Source organism: Mustela putorius, unplaced genomic scaffold (genome assembly GCF_011764305.1).
Source record: "Mustela putorius furo isolate JIRA1106 unplaced genomic scaffold, ASM1176430v1.1 tig00003869_pilon_pilon_pilon, whole genome shotgun sequence".
Lineage (NCBI taxonomy): Eukaryota > Metazoa > Chordata > Mammalia > Carnivora > Mustelidae > Mustela > Mustela putorius.
In genome coordinates this window covers 20213049-20236071 of record NW_025422021.1, presented here as the reverse complement: position 1 = coordinate 20236071, position 23023 = coordinate 20213049, and the positions used below count along the sequence as shown (strand labels likewise).

General features: G+C 36.9%; 1 protein-coding gene across 1 annotated transcript; it reads left to right on the top strand.

The window, feature by feature from the left end:
* Window positions 1-8471: 8471 nt before the first annotated feature.
* LOC101693346 (guanine nucleotide-binding protein G(I)/G(S)/G(O) subunit gamma-5-like) lies at window positions 8472-9003 on the top strand. The gene has a single exon (XM_045066656.1). It carries the CDS (start codon window positions 8550-8552, stop codon window positions 8754-8756), a length of 207 nt encoding a protein of 68 aa, XP_044922591.1. The 5' UTR covers window positions 8472-8549; the 3' UTR covers window positions 8757-9003.
* Window positions 9004-23023: the final 14020 nt, after the last annotated feature.

The window sequence follows — 23023 nt, the reverse complement described above, 5'->3', positions numbered from 1 at the left end:
TGGGAAGAGGGGCAGAGGGAGAAGCAGACTCCTCGCTGAACAGGGAGCCCAATACGGGACTCAATCCCAGGACCCTGGGTTTATGACATGATTAAAGATAGACACTGACCCGACGGAGCCACCCAGGTGCCTCTAGACATGGATTTCATCAATAGTTCTTGTGACTGCTCCTAACAATATTTTATCAGTCTGGAAGTACGAAAGGGAAAACAGAATACAACCTACTGAGAGAAGATGGGGGTGACAAAATAGCAAATATTTAAAGGCTTCCAGATGAACATGTTGTTGAAAGGGCCAAGCATCTTACAGATACATCTACACTATGGAATAGTGTGCCGCTAAAGAATAAGGTATTCCTGAGTGTATTTTATTTCTGTAAGTAGAAAAAAGAAACTATAATTTTTGAAAGTAGCAAACTTTAAATGGTTTCCCAGATGGACCGGACAGTGTAAGATGGGGAGAAAACCTGAAAATGTATTGGCTCACATATTTCAAATTCCATGATAACCAGCGTCAGCTGGAGTTGAATTGAAGAATGGAAAGATGTCAGTGGGGGGCTCTTTTGTCACTGGGAATTTTAAAGAGGAGGTTTTCAAGGTAGAAAACTTTGGAGGTTGAGGGACATGGTCTCATGAGTGTCAGAGCAAGAGTGGGGATGGGAGAACTAGCCAATTCACTGGTTAAGAGAATGCAGGGTCGGTATTCGGAAGGGTAATGCAGCCGGTGTTATGAAAAGGGGGCTCATGCACGCTGAGGAAGACTGAAGTCCCCACAAAACAAGGAGGAGTGCTTTGTGGAGATCAGGAATTTATTGTAGAGATTTCTCAACTACCTTATTTTGCCCTTCAGTTCTAATAACAGGTGGTAGATCTGTGTCCAGCTGAGTGTTTGCTTGGCCTTGCTTTGTCCCCAATATCAAGTGAGTCTCTCTGTTATCTTTTTTTTTTTAAAGATTTTATTAAAATTTTTTGACAGAGAGAGAGAGAGACAGACAGACAGAGAGAGCGAACACAAGTAGGCAGAGAGGCAGGCAGAGGGAGAGGGAAAAGCAGGCTCTCCGCTGAGCAGAGAACTTCATGCGGGATTTGATCCAGCATCCTGGGATCATAACCCGGGCAGAAGGCAGATGCTTAACTGACTGAGCCACCCAGGCGCCCCTCTCTGTTATCTTTTCTAATTGATGTCATCTCTGTACTCATAGCACCCCCAAGCCCTGCTCCAGAAAAATAGAAGTTGTCAGGGCCCAGGTCTCGGCTGCTTTCTCCTCCCTCTCAGGGGTAATAAGCCTGCCCAGAATAACTCCAGTGAGCTGCCTTTGCCTGGGACAGAACTGGGGAACTGGAGAGAGTGGAAAACAAAGCCCTCTTCCCTTCTGCTTGCTGTGGGGCTACCTCAAGGGGGCAGAAGTGTGGGAGGTAGAGTTTATCTCTATTTCAGTGCTATTTAAAAAACATACCGTGGCCTTTGACTTACAGTGCTAATTTACATATTTGACCCCTTTGCGCTCTGAGTGCCAGAATTCTTTACCTACAAGTACACAAGCATGTGGGAGACCATTTAAGGTGAGCCGCGGAAGTCTGTAGAGGAATCTCTCTCTTTCCTCTTCCACTTCCAGTGTGCTGCTAGATAAAGTTGTATTTGAAGGCATCCACAGGAAGAAAAACAACCTTTATAAGTCAGCTAAAGCACATGAGGTAAAGCGTTTACTGCACTGAAAAAAATTAAACTTGCCAATGTCTTTTAATGTTTATTTAAACAGGGTCAACTTCTTCGTCTGTGAAATAGGCAAAAGATTGCCACTTAACATCCCCTATTCCAAGTCCTTTGCCACACGTGCACAAATACCTGAGGGGCTGAAGAGCCTGTATTGATAATTCAAATTTCCCAAAGTGATTCTGACAAAAATACCTTATTGCTTATGTGGTCCAGACTGACTGTCTCCATTAAATACATTCATTAGGTAATTGCTTAACTTTCCATTTTCCTTTTCTGGTGAAGTCACATATAATAACTCCAAAATGGCTAGAAGGAATCATGGGATTTATGCATATAACTACAGCATTGCTTTTCAAAAAGGACAGAATACATTCAAGAACTATTTATATTCTGGATAAGCCTTGAATTATATATATTACATACGCAGAAAACAATTCATTATGGCATTTCGCACGTTGTGTGGCACACTAAATGACCCTTTGGTACTGATGTCATGCCCATTCATTTGGAAGGAGTTATAGATACCAAGAGGACCAAAAACTAATGCCAAGAATGCATGGAATGGTTTCCATGGAGCATAATGGCACAATTGTCTGATGGAACAAAACTGAAAAGAACTAGAGGACCGGAAAAGGGTGTGGTGTCTGCAAAAATGAAAAACTTTATTCATGGATTCAAATTTATGCTTAAAATGAATTGGATGTGATATATCATTCTCAGTTTTCAGGCAAAAGTTAGAAACTAGTAAAATAGTGATGGAACTTTTAGAGTAATCTGACAAATTCTCCTGGAACTTTCTTTCCTTCACCTCAAATATATTAATTATGATCAGTCCTATCTTTCTTCCCTAAAGGATGACAGAATAGCCTCCTTTTTAAAAATCTTCTAAAACTTTTGAAAGGTTTCCTTCTGTGTCCTTTTTAGGACCTCATGCACCAATCTCCACACTGCCTTATAAACTTGACATTTCTTTCCATAGAGCTGGAAGGACCTGTTGGTAGAGTCCATTACCAGAAAGAACCCCAACCTGACTTAGAGACAGCTGGGAAAAATTCTTGAACAGGGGATAATCCAAAACATTTCTTTTGTTTTTTGTTTTTTTTCATTAGACCGTTGGTTATATTTTTATTCTGTTCTATAACCATAATTAAACCTTCCTTTGAGTTCCTTTAAGAGCACTGACAGTCAATAAACAGCTTGAACATTATCACAAATATGCAAATAGTGGTCACTGAGAAGCTTCCAATAGTACCATTTCATAACTTTGGTGCCATTCCAAAGATAGCTGCTTGTGTTAAATTCAAATGAAGGTGCTTTTCTCGTGTCACCTATTGTTTAAAGTTATTCCACAGTTTAGTTTCATAATGTTTAGTTCAAATAGTTTTGTCGTGGTGCCTTCACCATGACTAAATAGTCCCTTTCTTACTGTTACTTGAAATCCATTTCATTCTTCCTTAAGATTCCTGACTTTCTGTTTTATTTTTATTTTCATTTATTTACTTGACAGAGAGAGAGAGAGAGCACATGCAGGTAGAGTAGCAGGTAAAGGGAGCAAGAAGCCAAATGTGGGGTTCGATCCCAGGACCCTGGGATCATGACCCGAGCCGAAGGAAGCCACTTAACCCACTGAGCCACCTGGGTGCCCCCAGATTTTCTGTTTTAATTTGATGAATTTCTATATTTGTTAGCTAATACTTTCATACCTATCCTCATTCCTAACTCTTACCATAAAACTTTTTATTGAGGTCCTTTCATTTTGATAGTATCAAAATTTGGTGTTTGCTTTCTAGACTTGATGTCATACTACAGCTTCCTTTTATTGTACTCTGATTGGTAGTATATACTATGTTTTTGGATCCTATATACTCCTTTTGATTACTTTGCCCTTTGTTTTGCTATAGTAGATTTTCAAGTAACTGTCCATGAAAAGCTGAATGAGATGCAAATGTTCTGAGATCTTACCAGTTTGAAAATGTCTTTTATCTGCTCTTACCCTAAGTGAGAATTTGGCTGAATGTAGAATTCTAGGTTGCAAAAAGCATTCTCTTAGAGGGGTGCCTGGGTGGCTCAGTGTGTTAAAGCCTCTGCCTTCAGCTCAGGTCGTGATCCCAGGGTCCAGGGTCCTGGGATTGAGCCCTGCATCGGGCTCTCTGCTCAGCAGGGAGCCTGCTTACCCCTCCCCTCTCTTTCTGCCTGCCTCTCTGCCTACTTGTGATCTCTGTCTGTCAAATAAATAAGTAAAATCTTAAAAAAAAAAAAAAAGCATTCTCTTAAAACTTCTCAATATGATAAAAGGAATTCTTACAGGGTAGTGAGGTTGTGGTTTTTCAACCCACAACTGACTATTATACTCAATGGTAAAAGACTAAAGTCTGAGAATAAAACAAGGTCTTCTGTTTTCACCACTTCTATTCAGCTTTGTACTGGAAATTTTAGCTAGAGCAATTAGACAAGAAGATGAAATAAAAAGCATCCAGATGGCAACAGATGACATGATCTTATATATATAGAAAATCCCAGAGCACCTTTCAAAACTACTAGTGCTAATAAATGAATTCAACAAAGTTGCAAGATAAAAGATCAACACACAAAATTCAGTTGTCCTTAACATCTACAGTTGGTTAACGTTAAGATTTTCCTTGATAATGTGAATGGGTTTCATCCAATCAGCTGAATGGTCTTAAGAGCAAAGAAAAAAAATTCTGTCTCAAGATGCAGTATCAACTTCTGACTGATTTTACAGCCTGTTGTCCTGCCCTGCAAATTTCAGGCTTACCACCCTATAATTACAGGTGCCAATTTCTTCAAATAAACCTTCTCTCATATAAATGAGATGAAAAGATTCTCTTAAAAGGTTGAAGACTTCTTCCAATGTCTTCATTTTAGTTGCTGAAGAGAATTCTGATACTAATCTGATAATCATTCTTTTGTAGATGATTCCTTCCTTCCTTTCTTCCTTCCTCCTCCTCCCAGCCTCAGCAACAGGAGCCACAATGGTGACACTGGGAATGATCTGACTCATATGTTTCTGCTCTTGAGATAATCTTGAACACTCTCAAAATAATTTTATCCCTGATGCAGCATTTATAGTTCAAGAAGTCGGTCATGTAACCATCTTCTATCTGTGATAGGGATGGGGAGAGGGAATCTGGATCATTTGGCTTTTGAAATATGAAGTATCTATAGAAAAAGTAGGCTGATAAGAGAGGTGGATACCAAACAGAGATGACCAATGTCTACTGTACATACTATCTTCAATGACATCTTAAAGTTCAACATATACTGTTGAATAAATGCTTATTATAATACATTATGGACTTACAGGGTAGTGAGGTTAAGTGACTTGCTTAATTATGTAATTACTTGCTCATTTGTTTATTGATCTCTCTAGTGTGTCTACAATTAAACAAGAGCCTTTGGTTAAGTTATTCAAGATGTGCTCCTTGGATTTCATTTCTGTCAACCCAGAAATATACTAATGTTCAAGTAAAGCAAATATACACATGGCAAGAAATTCAGAATTTTATGAATCAGATTCACACCTAAATATGCTCTCATCAGCCGTTTCCAAGAAACAATATTGTCAGAAGTTGCTGATAACCCTCATAAATGAATTTGTTCTCGGTTATCAGGACACGAAGCCCATATTGAAAATCAATGTTAATTCAAGAATTCTCCGCTCAACATGTAGCTTGTTCTGAGCTCTAGGAATTGTGCAGGAAAAGGAAAAAGGAATGATTTGTGATCTGAGGAATATGTTTTGACAGCCCAAACCCAAAACACATTCAAAAATTTTCACAGGGGCTTTAAAGGTGACCTTGGTTAGGAAGGGAAAACAATCTTCATCTGGTGAAGATATGGTGAGAAATATTGCCTAGAAAGATATACAGACTAAATTTAAAATGAAAACAATTTTGATTTTTACCAGTTGGGTGCTTTGGGCTTTTGGAAATATAGTTTGAAATGCTGGCATCTCAGCAATAAGTATTGGAATCTGGAGGCTGGGAATCAGTTGGTGGCACCTGCCAGTCACCCTTCAACAGCAATGAAAAGATTCATCTATTGTAACACGGAGCATTGGCTCCCACTGCCTGCAAATGACTCTCCAACAGCCCCCCTGGAAGCTGGTTCTGGAGTTGGTCCACAGGGAATAATTATAAGATTCCTAAACTCCCATGCCACTTTCAGCTGGAAATAAAGGTCATCTCATTTACAGTTCAGCTAGAAATCTCTGTCCTGAGTTAAGTAAGAAGGGACAGAAATAGAGAAGGCTTTGTGCTTCAACTCACAGATGTTTAAAAGGGAACAGTGATAGAAATCATTCTACTTCTTCTTCATTGTTTAATAAATAAATATAGAAATCAAATGCTAGGTGTTTAAATGTACAAAAAAAAATCCTCCGAGTGTGTTTAGAGTAGATCACATAGGTTCTACACTATAAAATCATAATAAAACTGTGCACGTTTAAATGAAACTTTAAAAAATAATACTTTCTATTCATATCTTCATTAGTCTAGTGGTACTATGAGACAAAATGGGACACAACACTACTGAATTAGAGATTTTAAAAGCCTTGTTTCATTTCAAAATGAAAGATTGTTTGCAACAACATGGACATGGATGGAGCTAGAAAGTAAAATGGCAAGTCAGTCAGAGAAAAGCAAAGTAACTTTATTCATATGTGAAACTGAAGAAACAAAACAAGCAAAGGAAAAGAGAGAGAGGGAGTGAGGGAGAGAAGCTAAGAAACACTCTTGTTTTTTATTTTATTTTACTTTATTTTATTTATTTATTTGACAGACAGAGATCACAAGTAGGCCAAGAAGCAGGCAGAGAGAGAGGAAGGGAAGCAGGCTCCCTACTGAGCAGAGAGCCCGATGCGGGACTCGATCCCAGGACCCTGGGATCATGACCTGAGCCGAAGGCAGAGGCTTAACCCACTGAGCCACCCAGGTGCCCCAAGAAACACTCTTAATTATAGAGAACAAACTGATGGGTTACCAGAGGGGAGGTGTTGGGGGGGATGGGTGACACAGGTGATAGGGATTAAGGAGGACACTTGTGATGAGCACCAGGTGATGTATGGAATTGTTGAATCACTAATTTGTACACTTAAAACGAATATAGCACTGTTATGTTAGCTATGCTAGAATTAAAATAGAAAAAAAATGAAAGATTACTTTTTTAGTCTTTAAAAAGAAAGTATTAGGTTGAACATAAGAGACTGATCTTGGGAGTATTTCTTTCTTCCTTTTTTTTTTTTTTTTAAATTTTATTTATTCATTTGACAGAGACAGCGAGACAGTGAGCACGCAAACAGGGGGAGAAGCAGGCTCCCTGATGAGTAAGGAGCCTGATGAGCGACTTGATCCAAGAATCCTGGGATCATGGCCTAAGCCGAAGGCAGACGCTTAACTGACTGAGCCAGCCAGGCGTCCTGGGAGTATTACTAATTAAAAAAAAAAAAAAAAGCCATTCTCTCTCAAAACTAATGAGAATTTCAAAGATTACTTCTTGTTCAAAGACCCTTTTACATATTTTGGGCCTATCAGAAATATTTTAAATGATTGTAAATGGTTGTCTATTTGTATCACATTGTGTATCACACTGTATGTGTATGACATTGTTCTAAGCCATTAAACTGGAAAACGTGACCCCTGTCCTCACAGGACTCACAATTTAGATATCACAGACTACAGACAACCCAACCTCAGTGGTGAAGGACGAAGGGGACCTGGTCAGGAAGATGAGGTCCTGGCCTTACCAACAGTTTATTTGAACCTTGTTGAAATTCACTAAATGTTTAGTATTTTGGTTTCTTTCTCCTTCAGTGGTAAGGTTATAATACCTGCCCTCCTTATCTCGTGCATTCCTATATGGAGAGCACACATACCAGCTGTAAACATTCCTAAAAATTCGAATGCATTCTTGTTATCTATATTAGGCACAAAAAGACTGCAAAGAGGTGTCCATTTCCTTTTAAATAGCTTTAAGAAACATCAGTGAAATGTGTACCATCCTGAAAATCTCCTTTCAGCCCCAAATTGCAGAACAGTGTTTTTAGCTACATCTTTGGCTGTGGCTTCAGAGGAAGATGTACATTATACCTCTTCCATCCAGAAGCGAAATGTTGATACTTTGAAGAATTTTACCTTCCAGGCTTATTGAGGAAATACCTGACAAACACCACTGTGTAAGTTTAGGATGTACAGCATGATGGTTTGATTTACATTTATTGGGAAATGATGACCACAATAGGTTTGGTTAACATCCATCATCTCATGTAGATACAATAAAAAGAAAAAATATTCTACTTGTTATGAGAACTCCTAGGGTCTACTCCATTAATAACTGTTCCATGTGTCATACATAATGTTAGCTGTAGTCCTCATGTTGTACATTACATCCCCAGACTTATTTATCTTACAGCTGGAAGTTTGTGCCTCCAATTATCCCTCCCTCCACGACTGGTAACTGCAAATCTGATCTTTTCTGTGAGTTTGGTGTGGGTTGTTTTATATTGAGGAACTTTTTTACAGAAATGTGGGAAGAAGCAAACTATAGGAGGAAGGGGAAGATTAAGTCCTGAAATATGTAAAAAAAAAAAAAAAAGGCTTAGGACTTTTTGGGGTAAGTGACAAAACATCAGGGGTAACCTACTTTATTGAATCTTTAGAATTTAGAGAATAAAATTTTTTAGAGATATTATGATATCTGAATAACATTTAAAATTTGCAGACGACCTGCAGTGCTGCCCCACCGTCTGGCCCCGCGGACCCACGAACGGACAGATCCACGCACGCACGAAAATCTGCCCTGCTCCTGAGAGCGCCATGTCTGGTTTCTCCAGCGTTGCCGCTATGAAGAAAGTGGTTCAACAGCTCCGGCTGGAAGCCGGGCTCAACCGCGTGAAGGTTTCCCAGGCAGCTGCAGATCTGAAACAATTCTGTCTGCAGAATGCCCAACACGACCCCCTGCTAACTGGTGTGTCTTCAAGTACGAACCCATTCAGACCCCAGAAAGTCTGTTCCTTTTTGTAGTAAAATGAGTCTTTGGGATGGTTTTCTAGACCACTTTTCATGAACCAGTGACTATTCAAAGGAGAACTAAATTTGAAGCCTGTATAAAAAGCTTATCCCTGTAACACGTGCCATACTATATAAACTTTTACTTTTGTCAGTCCTTAACATCTACCTCTCTGAATTCTCATAAATTTCTATTTCATAAGGGTAATTGTTTTATATACACTGGCAGCAGCGTACAATAAAATACTTAGTATAAAAAAAATTTGCAGATGATACAGAAAAAAAATGTGGACAGTTGAGTTAATACGCTGAAGGAGGAAGGTATTTGTTTTAATTCTAGGTTCCTTTATGAAAAAATGAAAACTTGAATGCGGAAACTTCATTCCCATAAGAGTTGAGATATTTTGTGCCATTCCCTCTTATCTGGCTACCCAACTGTTGGTCTCTGAGTTTCTGCTGCCATGATGAACTCTGTCCACAAGTATTTCACATGTGAACATCTCAAGAGAGGGTTGGTTGGGTTCTTCAGTCTATTCAGTATTCAGTGCCCCTCTAGGTCTCAAAACAGGTCACTTCTGAGGTCACTGGCCAACCAAGTGCTGTTCCAATTAGTTGTGGATTTGCTTATGGGGTCAAATGATGCCAAACACCCTAAGGATTCCAAAGCACACAGTTTATGTGGGGAGGGCAGGAAACACTAACTGGGTCTGTTAATTTTCCACCATCTTGCCCAGGGGGAGATGAAGCATGAGAGACTGTGGACTCTGAGAAAGAAACTGAGGGTTTTGAAAGGGAGAGGGGTGGAGGGATGGGTGAGCCCGCTGGTGGATATTAAGGAGGGCAGGTATAGTATGGAGCACTGGCTGTGGTGCATAAACAATGAATCTTGGAACACTGAAAACAAACAAACAAACAAACAAGCAAACACTAATTGGGGAGTAGAAAAGTAAAACAGGGAAGGAAAGGTAGCCAATTAAGGGGCATTATCAGGTACTGTGGGTGACCAGGACTTTAATCCCACAGGGAAATCCAGTTATAAAACACCCCTGCTAGGGCCATCACAATGGAGTGTGAGGGAGAGGGGTATTTATATACCAACTCCCCTTAGTCAGTGGTTGAGAGCTGTTGGGACGGAAGTGGAGGGAGAATGTTCATTCTTCCATACACCAGTGCTGGCACCCTTAGGCCAAGAGATGGTGTTGAACCAGCAATTAAATGTGTCAGTCAGTGAAGTGGTTAGGCCTGAGGGATCTCGGTGGGACGTTCACTGCACTCAGTATCTGTCTGCAAGAAGTCGAGAAATCGAGAAATCGCTCTTCGCCACTTTCTACCAGAAAGGCTTTTCATGTACAGGCTTCAAAGCTTGGCCAATACCATTTTTATTAAGGCAGTAATTCAATTTAAATTTTAAGTCCAAATTCATATAGGTATTATTAGAGTTTTGTGTTTGAATTTTTGGACAACCTTTATTTTAAAATTTGAGTTTAAGTGCCTAAAATTCTTCTTTACGTTGTATTTAGATTTTTGTACATTTGCTGATAAATAGTAAGCTTCTCTGTGGGAATGCTGGACACTAATCAGTAGCTCAGTTTTGGCAGCATTGAAATTTTTGTCAACTAGTTGAATTGGGCAATTGTTCGACTACTTTATTTTTATAAAATGTTAATGAATGTGGAAGTCTTAGTATCAACCATAGGACTTTCATATGATTATAAAATTGAGACAGAGATGCAAACCACAAAGCATGCCAAAAAATAGAAATCTTCAGTCATATTTGAATTTAAATTTTATTTTCCATTTTAAGAATAAAGTTAAGAACAAAGCACAAGATTATGAGTCAAATGTAAGGTGAGGTTAGAATTTTTATATTTTTGATTTTTAAGGACCAGCATCCTTTAAAAAAATGGAAGTTTATTGCTTAACTTCCGCTCTTCAACTTTGGTGAGCATTGTTTCAGAAATGTACAGGATCAGAAACGGGAGACTGCAAAGTAAAACTGCTTTAGGAAAAAATAGAAAGGATTAAAAAATGTCATCTTCATAATGGAAAATGGAGCCCGGGTAGAGAGAGAGTGCCTGACCAAGAGACCATGCATTTGGAACCATCCCTTGGAATCTGAGTTCGGTCAGTCCCACAAGTATAAGGTCAGATACGCACAGCGGCCATCCCATATGCCACAGGGCATGAGGTGGGAGTGGTACATCTGGAGTTGAAGCAAGCTGTGTGAGCAGAAGGCCCAGACCCCCATTGCCTGGGCAAGCACCTTACCTGACACCCATGATATATTGGAGCTCATTTTACACAGCTGATGGAAAAAGACATAACCTAAACTTGACTTATGGGTGGATCTGGCTGATTTGTGGATGCAAATCAAGAACTTAGGAGAAAAGTCAAAAGACTGCTGTGCAAAAAACCCTCTAAGCCAGCTGCTTGTAGGTGATGCAGGATATGCTACAAGCAGTGGATCCCATAGACTTAGAAGACTCTGGCAATTTCTCGGCTGTGAAGTGGATCCAGGTCTTTGCGGTATCCTATGCTCATGGGCCAAACACTGTTAGCCCTCAGATAGTGGTATGGCTGGGGTCCTGTAGGCGGGAAAGGCAGACCTATACCTGGAGGGTGTGTCTACTCCTGGTTGGACAAATCTCAGACCCTTCTAGAATGGAAGGGTCATGTAGTCCCGAAGTGAGGTTGCTGATGCCAGCTGTCCATGCCATTTTGTCTGCTTGCTTGGTTGGTGTTTCTTTTACGTGCCTGCTCTCTGGTGGATGCTGACATATGATACACAGATCTTCATACTCAGTACCCACTCCCTTACGTGTATCCACATGCCTCTACCTTAGACCTCATTGTGCTTCATCTGCCAATTTTTTGTTTTCCAGACCTCAGAACATTTGACCAGTTGTTGGCTTCTGGTCACAAAACTAGGCTATTTGCTAATGTTTCTGAATCACATGTAGTCTGACCTTGGGCCACTCCTTCCACCGAAGTGGATAGAACCAGGTGCTAGGAGCATTGATATAGGCTTTCATTCCTATGTTTTCATTTCTCTTCAGTAAATATCTAGAAGTGCTGGGTCATATGGTAAGTGTGTGTTTAACTCTATAGGAGAAGGACAAAGTGTTTGTCAAGTACAGAATCCCAGCAAAGTATAGGGATTGCATGCTAACGAACACTTAGTTTTTTCTGTCTTTAATTTTAGCTATTTTAATCTTAATGTGTTGTCACATTTCATTGTGATTCTAATTTGCATTTCCTTTAGATTACTTCTTAAGTTGTTATTAAGCAATAGATTTCTTCATATATTTGAGATTCGAGAAATATTTTTTTCGCCTGTCTGGGGCTAGACTTTTTCTTTCTTAAAGGTACCTTTTGAAGAGTGAAAGTTTTCATTTTGATGAGGTTCAGTTAATCAAATCCTCCTTTTTATGGTTTATGATTTTTGTCTCCTAGCCAAGAAATCTTTGCCTATTTCAAGGTTGCAAACATTTTCTCTTGTATTTATCTTAAGTTTCATAATTTTAGTTTTCACATAGGTCTATGATCCATTTAGAGATTTTTTTTTTGCATGTGTGTACAGAGTGAAGGAAATATCAAGACTGATTTTTCTTTATATGAATATTCCAGTTCCATTTGTTGAAAAGACTGCTTTTCACATTGAGTTACCTTGACACTTCTGTCAAAAATCAATTTGCCATATATATGTGGGTCTAATTCTAGACTCTCTACTCTGTTCCTTTTATTTATGTTTCTTCTTATGCCAGTATCACACTGTCTTTTGACTTGTTGTAAGTCTTAATTACTTTAGCTTTATAATGTCTTGAGATCAGATATAGAAGTTCTTCAACTCCATTCTTCTTTTTCAAAATTGTTTTGTGTATTTTAGGTCTTTGCTAAAAGCCTCCTGGTATTTTGATTGGGATTGCACTGAATCTGTAAATCAACTTGAGTAGAAATGACATCCTAACTATATTGAGTCTTTCAATCCAAAAGCATGTATATTTCTCCATTTATTTAGATACTGGATTTATTTTTTTTTTCATTTATCAGTGCAAAGACATTACACATGCTTTTTAAAAATGCATCTTTAAGTGTTTCATGCTTTTGGATGCTAATGTGAATGGCATTTTATCTTCCAATTGTTTATTGATTATATATTGCAATGCACTTGATTTTTTATATATTTTCTTTGTATTTATCAACCTTGCTAAATTCACTTATAGGTTCTAGAAGGTCCTTTGCAGGATTTGGGGGATCATACTATTTTACTTCTTTTCCTTAAATCTTTACATTAGGTATGCATGCACTTATTTATTCATTTGTTTTTTGGCCTATGGCACTGGCTGGGATCTCCAGTTTTAGGTTGAAAAGAAGGTTTGAGCAGATGTCATTTTTTGTTGTTGTTGTTCCCAGTCATAAGGGGAACACAGTCAGTCTTTTATTATTAAACATAATGTTATTTGAGGTTCTTACAGATATCCCTTATCAGGCTGAGGAAGTTCCCTTTTATTTAAAAAATATTTATTGAGATATAATGCATATATCGTATCACAAAGTTGTACAACCATCGCTACAATTTAAGTATAGAATATTTTCATTACCCAGAAAAGAAACCTTGTACTTATTAGCAGTCTCTGCCCATTCTCCCACTCCCCACCCCTCCCAATGGCAAACACTAACCTACTTTCTATTTCTATAAATTTGCCTATGCTGGACATTTTACATAAAGAGAATCATACAATATATGTGGTCTTTTGTGACTGATTTCTTTCACTTGGCCTAATGTTTTCAAGGTACATCTAAATTGTAGCATGTAACAATACTTCAGTCTTATTTATTGCTTAAAAATGTTGATGGTGATGATGATTATGATAATCTCCTATGGTACATTTTATTTATTCACTCATTGGTGGATTCTTTCCACTTTTTGGCTACTTGGAGCAATACTGTTATGAATATACTGTACAAAATTTTGTGTGAATATATGCTATTGTCCCTCTTGTGTATATACCTAGTAGTAGAATTGCTAGGTCATATGGTAAATTTATATTAAACATCTGAAGAACTGTGAGACTGTTCTGCAAAGAGGGTGAAACATTTTAAATTTTTACAAGCTGTGTTTGAGGATTCCAGTTTCTCCCTATCCTAGTCAACACTTCCACTCTCTGTCTTTTTGGTTATAGCCATTCAAGTGGATATGAAATGGCATCTTGTAGCTTTGATTTCCATTTCTCTGATGACATTCTCCATGTGGCATTCTAAAAACAAGTAGAACTGCAAAGAAAATTAAATTTACTCAGTAGTTTTTTGTTAATAGTAACATTATTATATTATAATTATTATTATTTTAAAGATTTTACTTATTTATTTGAGAGAAAGAGCATGAGAGGGAAGGGGTGAGAGAAGCAGACTCCCTGCTGAGCAGGGAGCCTGATGTGGGTCTCGATACCAGGACTCCAGGATCATGACCTGAGCCGAAGGCAGTTTCTTAACCAACCGAGCCACCCAGGTGCCCCAATAGTAACATTATTATTATTATAGTTTTGAAACTACGTATAGTGGGATAAATTAAAAAAGATAATTTGTTAATGTTATTAGGAACTCAGATTTTTATGTAAGCAACAAGAGATAAAAATAGAAAATTAAAGTAATTACGGATACACACCTCTGATACATAAATCTGAATTTAAAATATCAATATAAAACCCCTCATATTATATTAAACTTGGAATTGTTTAGAATCATTGACACTCTGGTAGCAACAGTTATAGTTAACATCCCGATCTTGGTTGGAGATGAAAGAAGTCCTCTTCTTGGAGAAATGCCTGAATCTCAGGCACACGACAGGGTAGGTACAAAGTGAGCCTGGTTTGTCTTTTCGTCATAAAAAGCAAGAAGGTGCTCAAAGACCAGTGGGCATGTGACAAAAATATATTAGAATCAGGTTGAAAGCTTCCATTGGCCAAATTTGGGACTTTTGAACATTAAGAAGAGTATCAAGTGTAACTGATTATAATTCATAAATCCATAGTGAGAGAGAGAAGGAAGAATGTATGCCTCCTCGGTCACATGGAAGGTGACTTTTACATCAAATCCTCACTCTGAACATCTGTAATTAAAAGGGAAGAATAGTCATTTGCCATGTCATTTTAGAAGATAAGCTCTTCTTTATAAAAGGATGTCAGCTAATACATGTACGAGAAATGAGAAAATTAGAAAATCGTCATTTTGCAATTCCCAATAAATAATTGATTTTTGCCAGGATGATCCGTAAAATGTAAAGGCTAATACCATTAGGTGAATGGTAGTTGTAGAGAAGGACTAACTCATGGTGCTTATTCCTTTATTGTTAATCGCTAAGGGAAAAATAAGACTGCTTTTATATAGATGAATCTGGTTGTCAGCTCTTAACTAAATCAAGTTCAAATAATGTCCTTTTCCAGTAAGAGGATCCTTTCCAGAATTGTGTGTTGCACCCAACTGTCATATCTTTTTAGACTCCCTGAATCTGGAACTTGTTCTCTGTCTATCCTTGAGTTCCATGCCATTGATGTTCTTGATTACAAGGTATCCTTTTTTAAGTTTTTTCGGGATAAGACTCAGGTTATGCATCTTTTGCCGAAGTCATACTGTGTTCTCCTCTCTTCATGTTATCTGGTGTTACACAAAGCCCATGTATACCATTGCTCATGATCTTAACTTTGAGTACTTAATTAAGAGGTGTCTGCTACATATCTCTACTATTAAGTTTCTTTTCTTTCCCTTTGTAATTAGTCTTTTCTGAACAGACACTTTTTTTAAAAAAAGATTTTCTTTATTTATTTGATAAGGAGAGAGAAAGCTCACAAGCAGGAGGAAAGGGCAGAGGGAGAGGGAGAAGCAGTCTCCCAGCTGAGTGTAGAGCCTGACGTGGGATACCTGAGTGGAAGGCAGCCACTTAACTGATGAACCTCCCAGACGCCCCCTGAGCAGACACTTTTGAGAGTACATAAATATTCCATTTCTTATTCTACTTTCACCCACTAGTTTTAGCACCCATTCATATTTCTTATGTGAATTAGTACTGATGATTGCCAAGTGATTTTCTAATTCCATCATTTCTTCTGCATTTATTTTCTGGCTTTCTGTGAGAAACAGAAAGCTCTTTCTCTCCTCCTTATTTATTTACTTACTTATGCCAGTGTGGATTCAGGGCTTCCTATTTTATTCAATTGCTTGTAATTCACCACTATATGTTAACGCTCTGGTTGTTCCATATTTGGATAATTAGAAGCTCCCTTAAGCGGTTTTCTGTCTTCTTACTCTTTGAGCATTCTTTTACTTTCTGGCATCTCGCACCTTGCCTGCCCACTCCTGAAATCAGCGATTTTCCCAAGAAGTCTTTTTTCCTTTCAGTGGAGAGTGCACTTCGGAAACTAAGATTTGGGTGAGAACTGCGCTCTTGGTGAGTGGGGTGTTACTGTCACCCAAACTCCTCACTCAGAGCAGCAGGAGACATACAGACAAGTCTTTGTACACCTCTATCTCACTGAGTTCACAGAGCTTCAATTCCAATCTGTAAGGCAGGATATACTCTACTTCCTTTTCCCCCCCTCATATTTGTATTCCCTCTTCCATCAGTGAAAGCCCTGTCTCCCATTATTCTTAGAATATTTACTGATTTGTCTTGTCACCTGTATGTAGCTAATTTCCCGATCCTGCCAAGCTGTTTCTGCCACCCATTATGACACTGCCCTTGTGTGGGACACAGGTACTGGCTGGCACGGCGACGTCTTCCTTCCTAGTCCTACTATCTTCATATTATTACCAGCTGCCACTGGGCTTCCCTTGAGAGCTCACTCTAATACTTCTCACGCAAGCTGTCATTATCCATCTTGTTTCTTATGGTAATGGAAATAATTCTAATGATTCTTCCTTGTGTATGATGCCAGATTTGGGTCATGTATATATGTGTGTAATATATGTATATGTACTCATGTACAATACAAATATATACATACATATGTATGAACTCATATATACATTTATGTGAATATATCTGTGATTTTTAAGTCAGGGAAGGACATTCAATTTTGCAAAATACAGTTTATCATTTATTGAAATGATTAAATAGGATTTCTCTTTTAACTTAGTGTGATAAGAGTAAGTTAGCAGGTATTCTAATTTTTTTTTTGACTTTTAATTTTTTATTTCAGGTATTCTAATTTTGAACTATCTCTTGAACCCCCAAACTGAACCCTGTTTGATCATCAAGTATTAATCTGTTTATTTACTTATATTTTATGGCATTTCTGTATTGTTATTAATTATATATTGGTATGTAGTTGCCCCTCTTGTGCTTTATTGTCAGATTCAATGTCAGATTCATTTTTTTTCCGTCTCCAAGCTTAGGAACCACTTAGGATTGAAATACTGTGTTCCTAGATGTTTTGAATGAAGTCATTTGTGAGGCTGATAGAAGCCTAGTGCTTTTTTTTTTTTTTTAAAGATTTTATTTATTTATTTGACAGAGAGAGATCACAAGTAGGCAGAGAGGTAGGCAGAGAGAGAGAGGAGGAAGCAGGCTCCCCGCTGAGCAGAGAGCCCGATGCGGGACTCGATCCCAGGACCCTGAGATCATGACCTGAGCCGAAGGCAGCGGCCTAACCCACTGAGCCACCCAGGTGCCTAGTGCTTTTGTAAAGGGTTTATCTTTGATACCTTCTCAATTTCCTTACTGGCAATTGATTTGTTTGTGGTGAAATCTTTCCTAGGGTCAGTTTTGGCAATCTGTATTTCCTAAGAACCTGGTTTATTTTATCTAAATTTTCAAGTGTATTTCCATAATTTCATGCAAAGCGTTTTCTTATGATTATTTTGGTTTCCTTTTAACCCATCTAAATGCCAATTTTGTGTTATGATTCTCTTACACATCCTTCAAAAAATGAGAGAAGGTACCATTTTGTTCATTTGGTTGATTGGTTTCAAGTAATCAGTTATGTTTCTTTCACTTTTATTTTTTGTTTCAAAATCATTAATTTATCATTTTTTCTTTAATTTGTTTTTTTGCTTCCCTTTGATTTATTTTCTTATTCTTTTTTTTTACCTCTTGTTTTAAATATGAACTCATTTATTTTCTTTTTTCTTGTTTGTTAATTTGCATAAGACTCTGGATTGTTCTTCAAAGCATTCTTTTATCCATAACACATGGATTTTGATGTGTAGCATTGTCATTAATATTATTCTAAAAATAATCTTTCAATTTCAGTTTCTATTGCCTTTAAGTCAACTTTTTAAATAGTTTTAATTTTTAGGCAGTTGGGAATTTTTGTTTCCCATTAAAAAATCAATTCTACTTTGTATTAAAATTTGACAGTAAGCTCTGTACTATTTTTGTTCATTGTATATGTTGGGAATATTTTGTAGTCCTACATAAGCCAAAATTTTTGTGAATATTTTTTGGGTATTTAAAGATGGAGTATTATTTGTTTGCAGGGTGAAGGGTGTGATATATTTTAGAGAGATTAAAATTTTAGAGAGACTGAATGAATTGTAGAATTTGATCCTGTATCTTTACTTTTTTACTGTTTTTTGATCTGTCATGGGTCAAGAGACTATGTGAACTTTCCCCCTTCTGTATTTTTCTATATTTCTCTTTGTTTATTACACAGTACTTGCTTGGGAATTTTCATGCTAGGATTTTGGTATTAATGATCCATAACAGACCTTCATTATGATTGACTCATCATTACAAAGTGAAGTTAGTTGTCTTATTTCATACTTTTTGCTGTGAGTTCAATTTTGTTTGATATTAATAATGTAATCAATCTATTAGCCCTTTAAAATTAATTACGTCATATATATGCCCATTACTTAACCTTGCTTTGAATGTATCTCTTGCATGCAACAAATAGTTGAGTTTGATTTTCTAAACCTACCCGAAAATATTTTTCTTTTAATATGTGGCTTTATTCCATTTACATATATTGTTATGCAGACGTGGTTAGGTGTTAGTTCTCTTTCATCTTTTATGGTTTCTACTGTTAACTGCTTTATTTTTATTTTGCTAAATTATTTAAACTTTTAAAATCAAATGTGTATGTGTGTTTTCCTTCTGCTAGTTCAGAAGATTTATAATGTGTTTTTAAGCCCTTTGGTGATTACCTAAGCTTGTATTTTTAAATTTTTTTACTTTTGACACTACTTATTGCTTCCTTATTATAAATAAAAAAATAAATAAAAACCTAATTAGTGTCTATTTCCATACACCTGTTTGCCAAGTCCCAATTTTAATTAACTACAATTCCTTCAATTCTTCTTTATAACTATAATTTACATGATTTATAAATTAGTGTCTTTTTGAACATCAGATTTATGGAAGTATAATTTACTCTTTTGGATATATAGCAAAATTCACCCTTGTAAAGTGTATAGTTCTTTGAGTTTTGACACATATATACAGCAGTATAAACGTCACCATCATTAACATACGGTAGAATATTCCTTTCACACCATAAAGCCTCCCTGTAGGCCTTTGTAATCAACCTCTTACCCCACTCTTGACCTCTGGCAACCACTGATTTTGATTTCTACAGTTTTGCTCTTCAGAAATGTCATGTAAATTGAGTAATTCATTATGTAATCATTAGCGTTTGCCTTCTTTCACTTAGTAGGATTTTGAGGTTCGTCTATGTTGTTAAATGTGTCAGTGGTTTTTTCTTCATCCTTTCATCTAAGGATGGATGTGTCACAAGTTGTTTATCCATTCCCAGGTCAACAGACATGTGGGACATTTCCAGATTTGGGGAGTATGAATAAAGCTGCTTTAAACATTTGTGCAGAGGTGTTTGTGTGGACATATGTTTTCATTTCTCTTGCATAAATACCTAGTAGTGGATTGCTGTTTGTTTAACCTTATAAGAAACTGTCAAGCTGTTTTCCAAAGTAGCCATACCACTTTACATTTCCAAAAGAAACACACAGGAGATTCTGTTGCTTTGGTTCATTGTCAACTCCTGGTATTGTCACCTTTGAAAATTGTAGCCATCCTAGTCGGTGTTTGGTAGTCTATCACTGAGGCTTTAATTTGAATTTCCTTAATGTCTAATAAGTTGAACATACGTTCATGTATTTGTTTGCCATTTGAATCTTTTCTTTGCCAAAGTGCCTATTCAAATCTTGTACTCAATTTTTAAAAATTGGCTTCTTTGTTTTTTTATCACTGTGTTTTGGGAATCTTTATATATTCTGGCTACTAGTCTAGTTTATCATTTTTTATTTATGGTTTGTACTTTTTGTGTCTTATTTAAGATATTTTTGGTAACCCAGTGTCATAAAGATTTTCTTTTCTTTTCTTTCTTCGTCTTTTTTTTTTTTTTTTCCCCTAAAATCTTTGTAGTGTCAAAGGAAAAAACCTAGCTTGGTCGGTAAAGTGGTAAAAATAGGTTTCTTTCTTTCTTTCTTTCTTTCTTTCTTTCTTTCTTTCTTTCTTTTATAGAGAAAGAGAGCAGACGCAGGGGGAGCAGCAGGCAGAGGGAGAGCAGGTCCCTCACTGAGCAGGGAACCCTACGTGGGACTCCATCCCAGGACCCCAGGAACATGACCTGAGCTGAAGGCAGATGCTTAACTGACTGAGCCACCCAGCTGTCCCAAAACAGATTTTATTCTGACAATTGCAATAGTACTCAGTATAGAGCAGGGCTCAGTACTGAATATATAGGCAAGTGAGGATTTATAGTGAAGGAGCAAGGTGGGATTCAGTGAATGGAAAATTACTACGAGGGAGTATTAGAGGTAAGGGGGATTCTGGCTAAACTCATCTAACAGAGTTCTTGCTTAAGACAAATCAGCATGATCACATCATGGGGAACTTGATCAAGAGTGATCAAATATGGAGCATGGGAGGTTCTGATTAGACTGATGTGGTGGGATTCTTGCTAAAACTGGATTTTATAAAGAAGTAGATAGATGGGCTAGAAAAAGGTGCCTGACTGAAGTTTGGTCAAGCAAAGAGTCTTTGTCAATAATTTTAATTTACATTTAGGTTAAAGATTCAAGTTAATTTTTGTTTATGGTGTGAGGTATGTATCCAGCCTACCAACTTTTTTCTTTTACAGTTTGTCCTTTTTGTATGTTATCTAGAAGTGTTTGTTAGCCCAAGTTTCCAGAGATTCATATTTTCTTCCAGAAGTTTTATGGTTTTAAGTTTTCCATTTAGATCTATAATTGGTTTTGAATTAATCTCTGCAAATGATTGAAGATGTGAATCAAGGGTCACTTTTTTTTTTTAACATATAGATGCCCAGATGTTCTAACATCATTTGTTGAAAAGACTATCTTTTGTCCATTGAATGACTGTGCTAAAATTTAATGATAGATACATGGTTCTATTTCTGAACTTTCTGTCCTGTTCTATTATCTATATGTCTATCCTTTGGCCAATATAAAGCTTTTTGGGTAATGACTTTTTAATAAGCCTTAGAATCAGAATTTATGAATCCTGTAACTTTTAATTTTTCAAAATCATTTGGTTATTCTAAAACCTTTGTTTTTTTCCATATAAATTTTAGAATCAACTTAGTTTCTACAAAAATGTCTTCTGCCATTTTGATTGGGAGTTGCATTGAATCTGCAGATGAATTTCAGTAGGATTGAGATCATAATGATACTGAATTTACCAATCCATCAAGATAGAATATCTAACCATTTATTTTATCTTTGATTTCTCTCATCAATGTGTAATAGTTTTGAGTTTATTTGCTGATCATAGGGGGTTATAGAGACTGGGAATAAAAATATTTTCACTTCTTCCTTTCCAATCTAAATGTCTTATAATTGTTTCCCTTACTTTGTTGCTTTGCCTAGAACCCTTAACAGAATATTGCATAGGAGTGGTGTAAGTGGAATTCCTTGTCTTATTCACAATTTTAGGGGGAAACCATTCAATCTTTCATCACTAAGTACAGTGTTAGGGGTAAACTTCACTGGGTTTTATTATCTCATTTTATTTTTTATTTTTTCATATTGGTTCATTGGTTTTTAAATAGTGTAACTGACCATGCCCCCTTTTCACAAAAACTGATCACATCTTTACCTACCAACTTGTAGATTTTCTGAGTAATATTGTTATTTCTACATTGCTTTGATTCATAACATTTATGTTTTATTTTGTAACCCCATTGTTCAGTTTTAGTTCTACATCCAAGTCAATTTAAAGAGCATGGCCAAGATTTTTGTCACGTTTTCTCTATTTGTCTCTTGGTTAGTGAAGTTCTTCTTCAAATATATTTAAGAAGATTCAGATTAACTATAAATTCATTCATGTTTGAAAGTAGCTGTTGTTTTTATACTTGAGTGAATGTTTGATTGGCTTTTTTTCCTATGATCTTTGCAGACATTCTTCTGGTATTCTCTAGAGTTGAGTACTGTATTGGGGAAATCCAAAGCTACTCTTCCTTACTAGAGGGGAAGTGGGGGGGAGTGGGTGGGGATGGGTAAAGCAGGTGATGATATGGAGGAGGACATTTCTTGTGCTGAGTACTGGGTATTGTATGTAAGTGATGAATGACTAAATTCTATACCTGAGACTAATATTACACTGTGTGTTAATTAACTGGAGTTTAAATAAAAATTTGGAGGAAAAAAGTGTTTTTCATCCTTTTAGGTGATTTTATTATGAAATTTCCTGGCCCTCACAAAAATACATTTGTAATTATTTATATTTAAAGAGTTCGTTTAGTGCCCAGGACTTAGTTACTTAGTAAATGTTAGCTCTCTGCTTTGACTCTTGCTGCATAAAGACCATTGTTTTCTTCTAAGTTCTCTTATTTAATGGAGAACTTTTTGGCTTATTCTACAGCAAAAATTCATGTGTGGTTTTTCATCTGTTTTGTGTTAGTTCTTTTACTTGAATTATTTCTGTATATATTCTAAGTTGATCTGTTTTTGAAAAGTAGTCATTTCTAAATATGGGGCATTCTTCCTGAATAAACTATTTTGGGGAGAAATATGAGGAAAGAAGAGCCCGGCGAGTAAGCTGAAGTAGGAGTAATTTGAGAACTCTTAGAATTTTCTGGAGCTCCTTTCTTAACACACTGGCCAATGGGCATTAATTGTCTCTGGTATAGTGTAATTTCTCCATGGCTCACAGTGAAGTCCTGTATGGTATAGGACATACGTGTGCATGTACGTGTGTGTGATTTGGATTTCCTTTTCCTCCATATCTTTGACGCCACTTTAAGAACTAAGTCTACTTTTTTTCCCATTTGTTTTCTGTACTGGTTTTATTTTCTTTCAGCTACTCA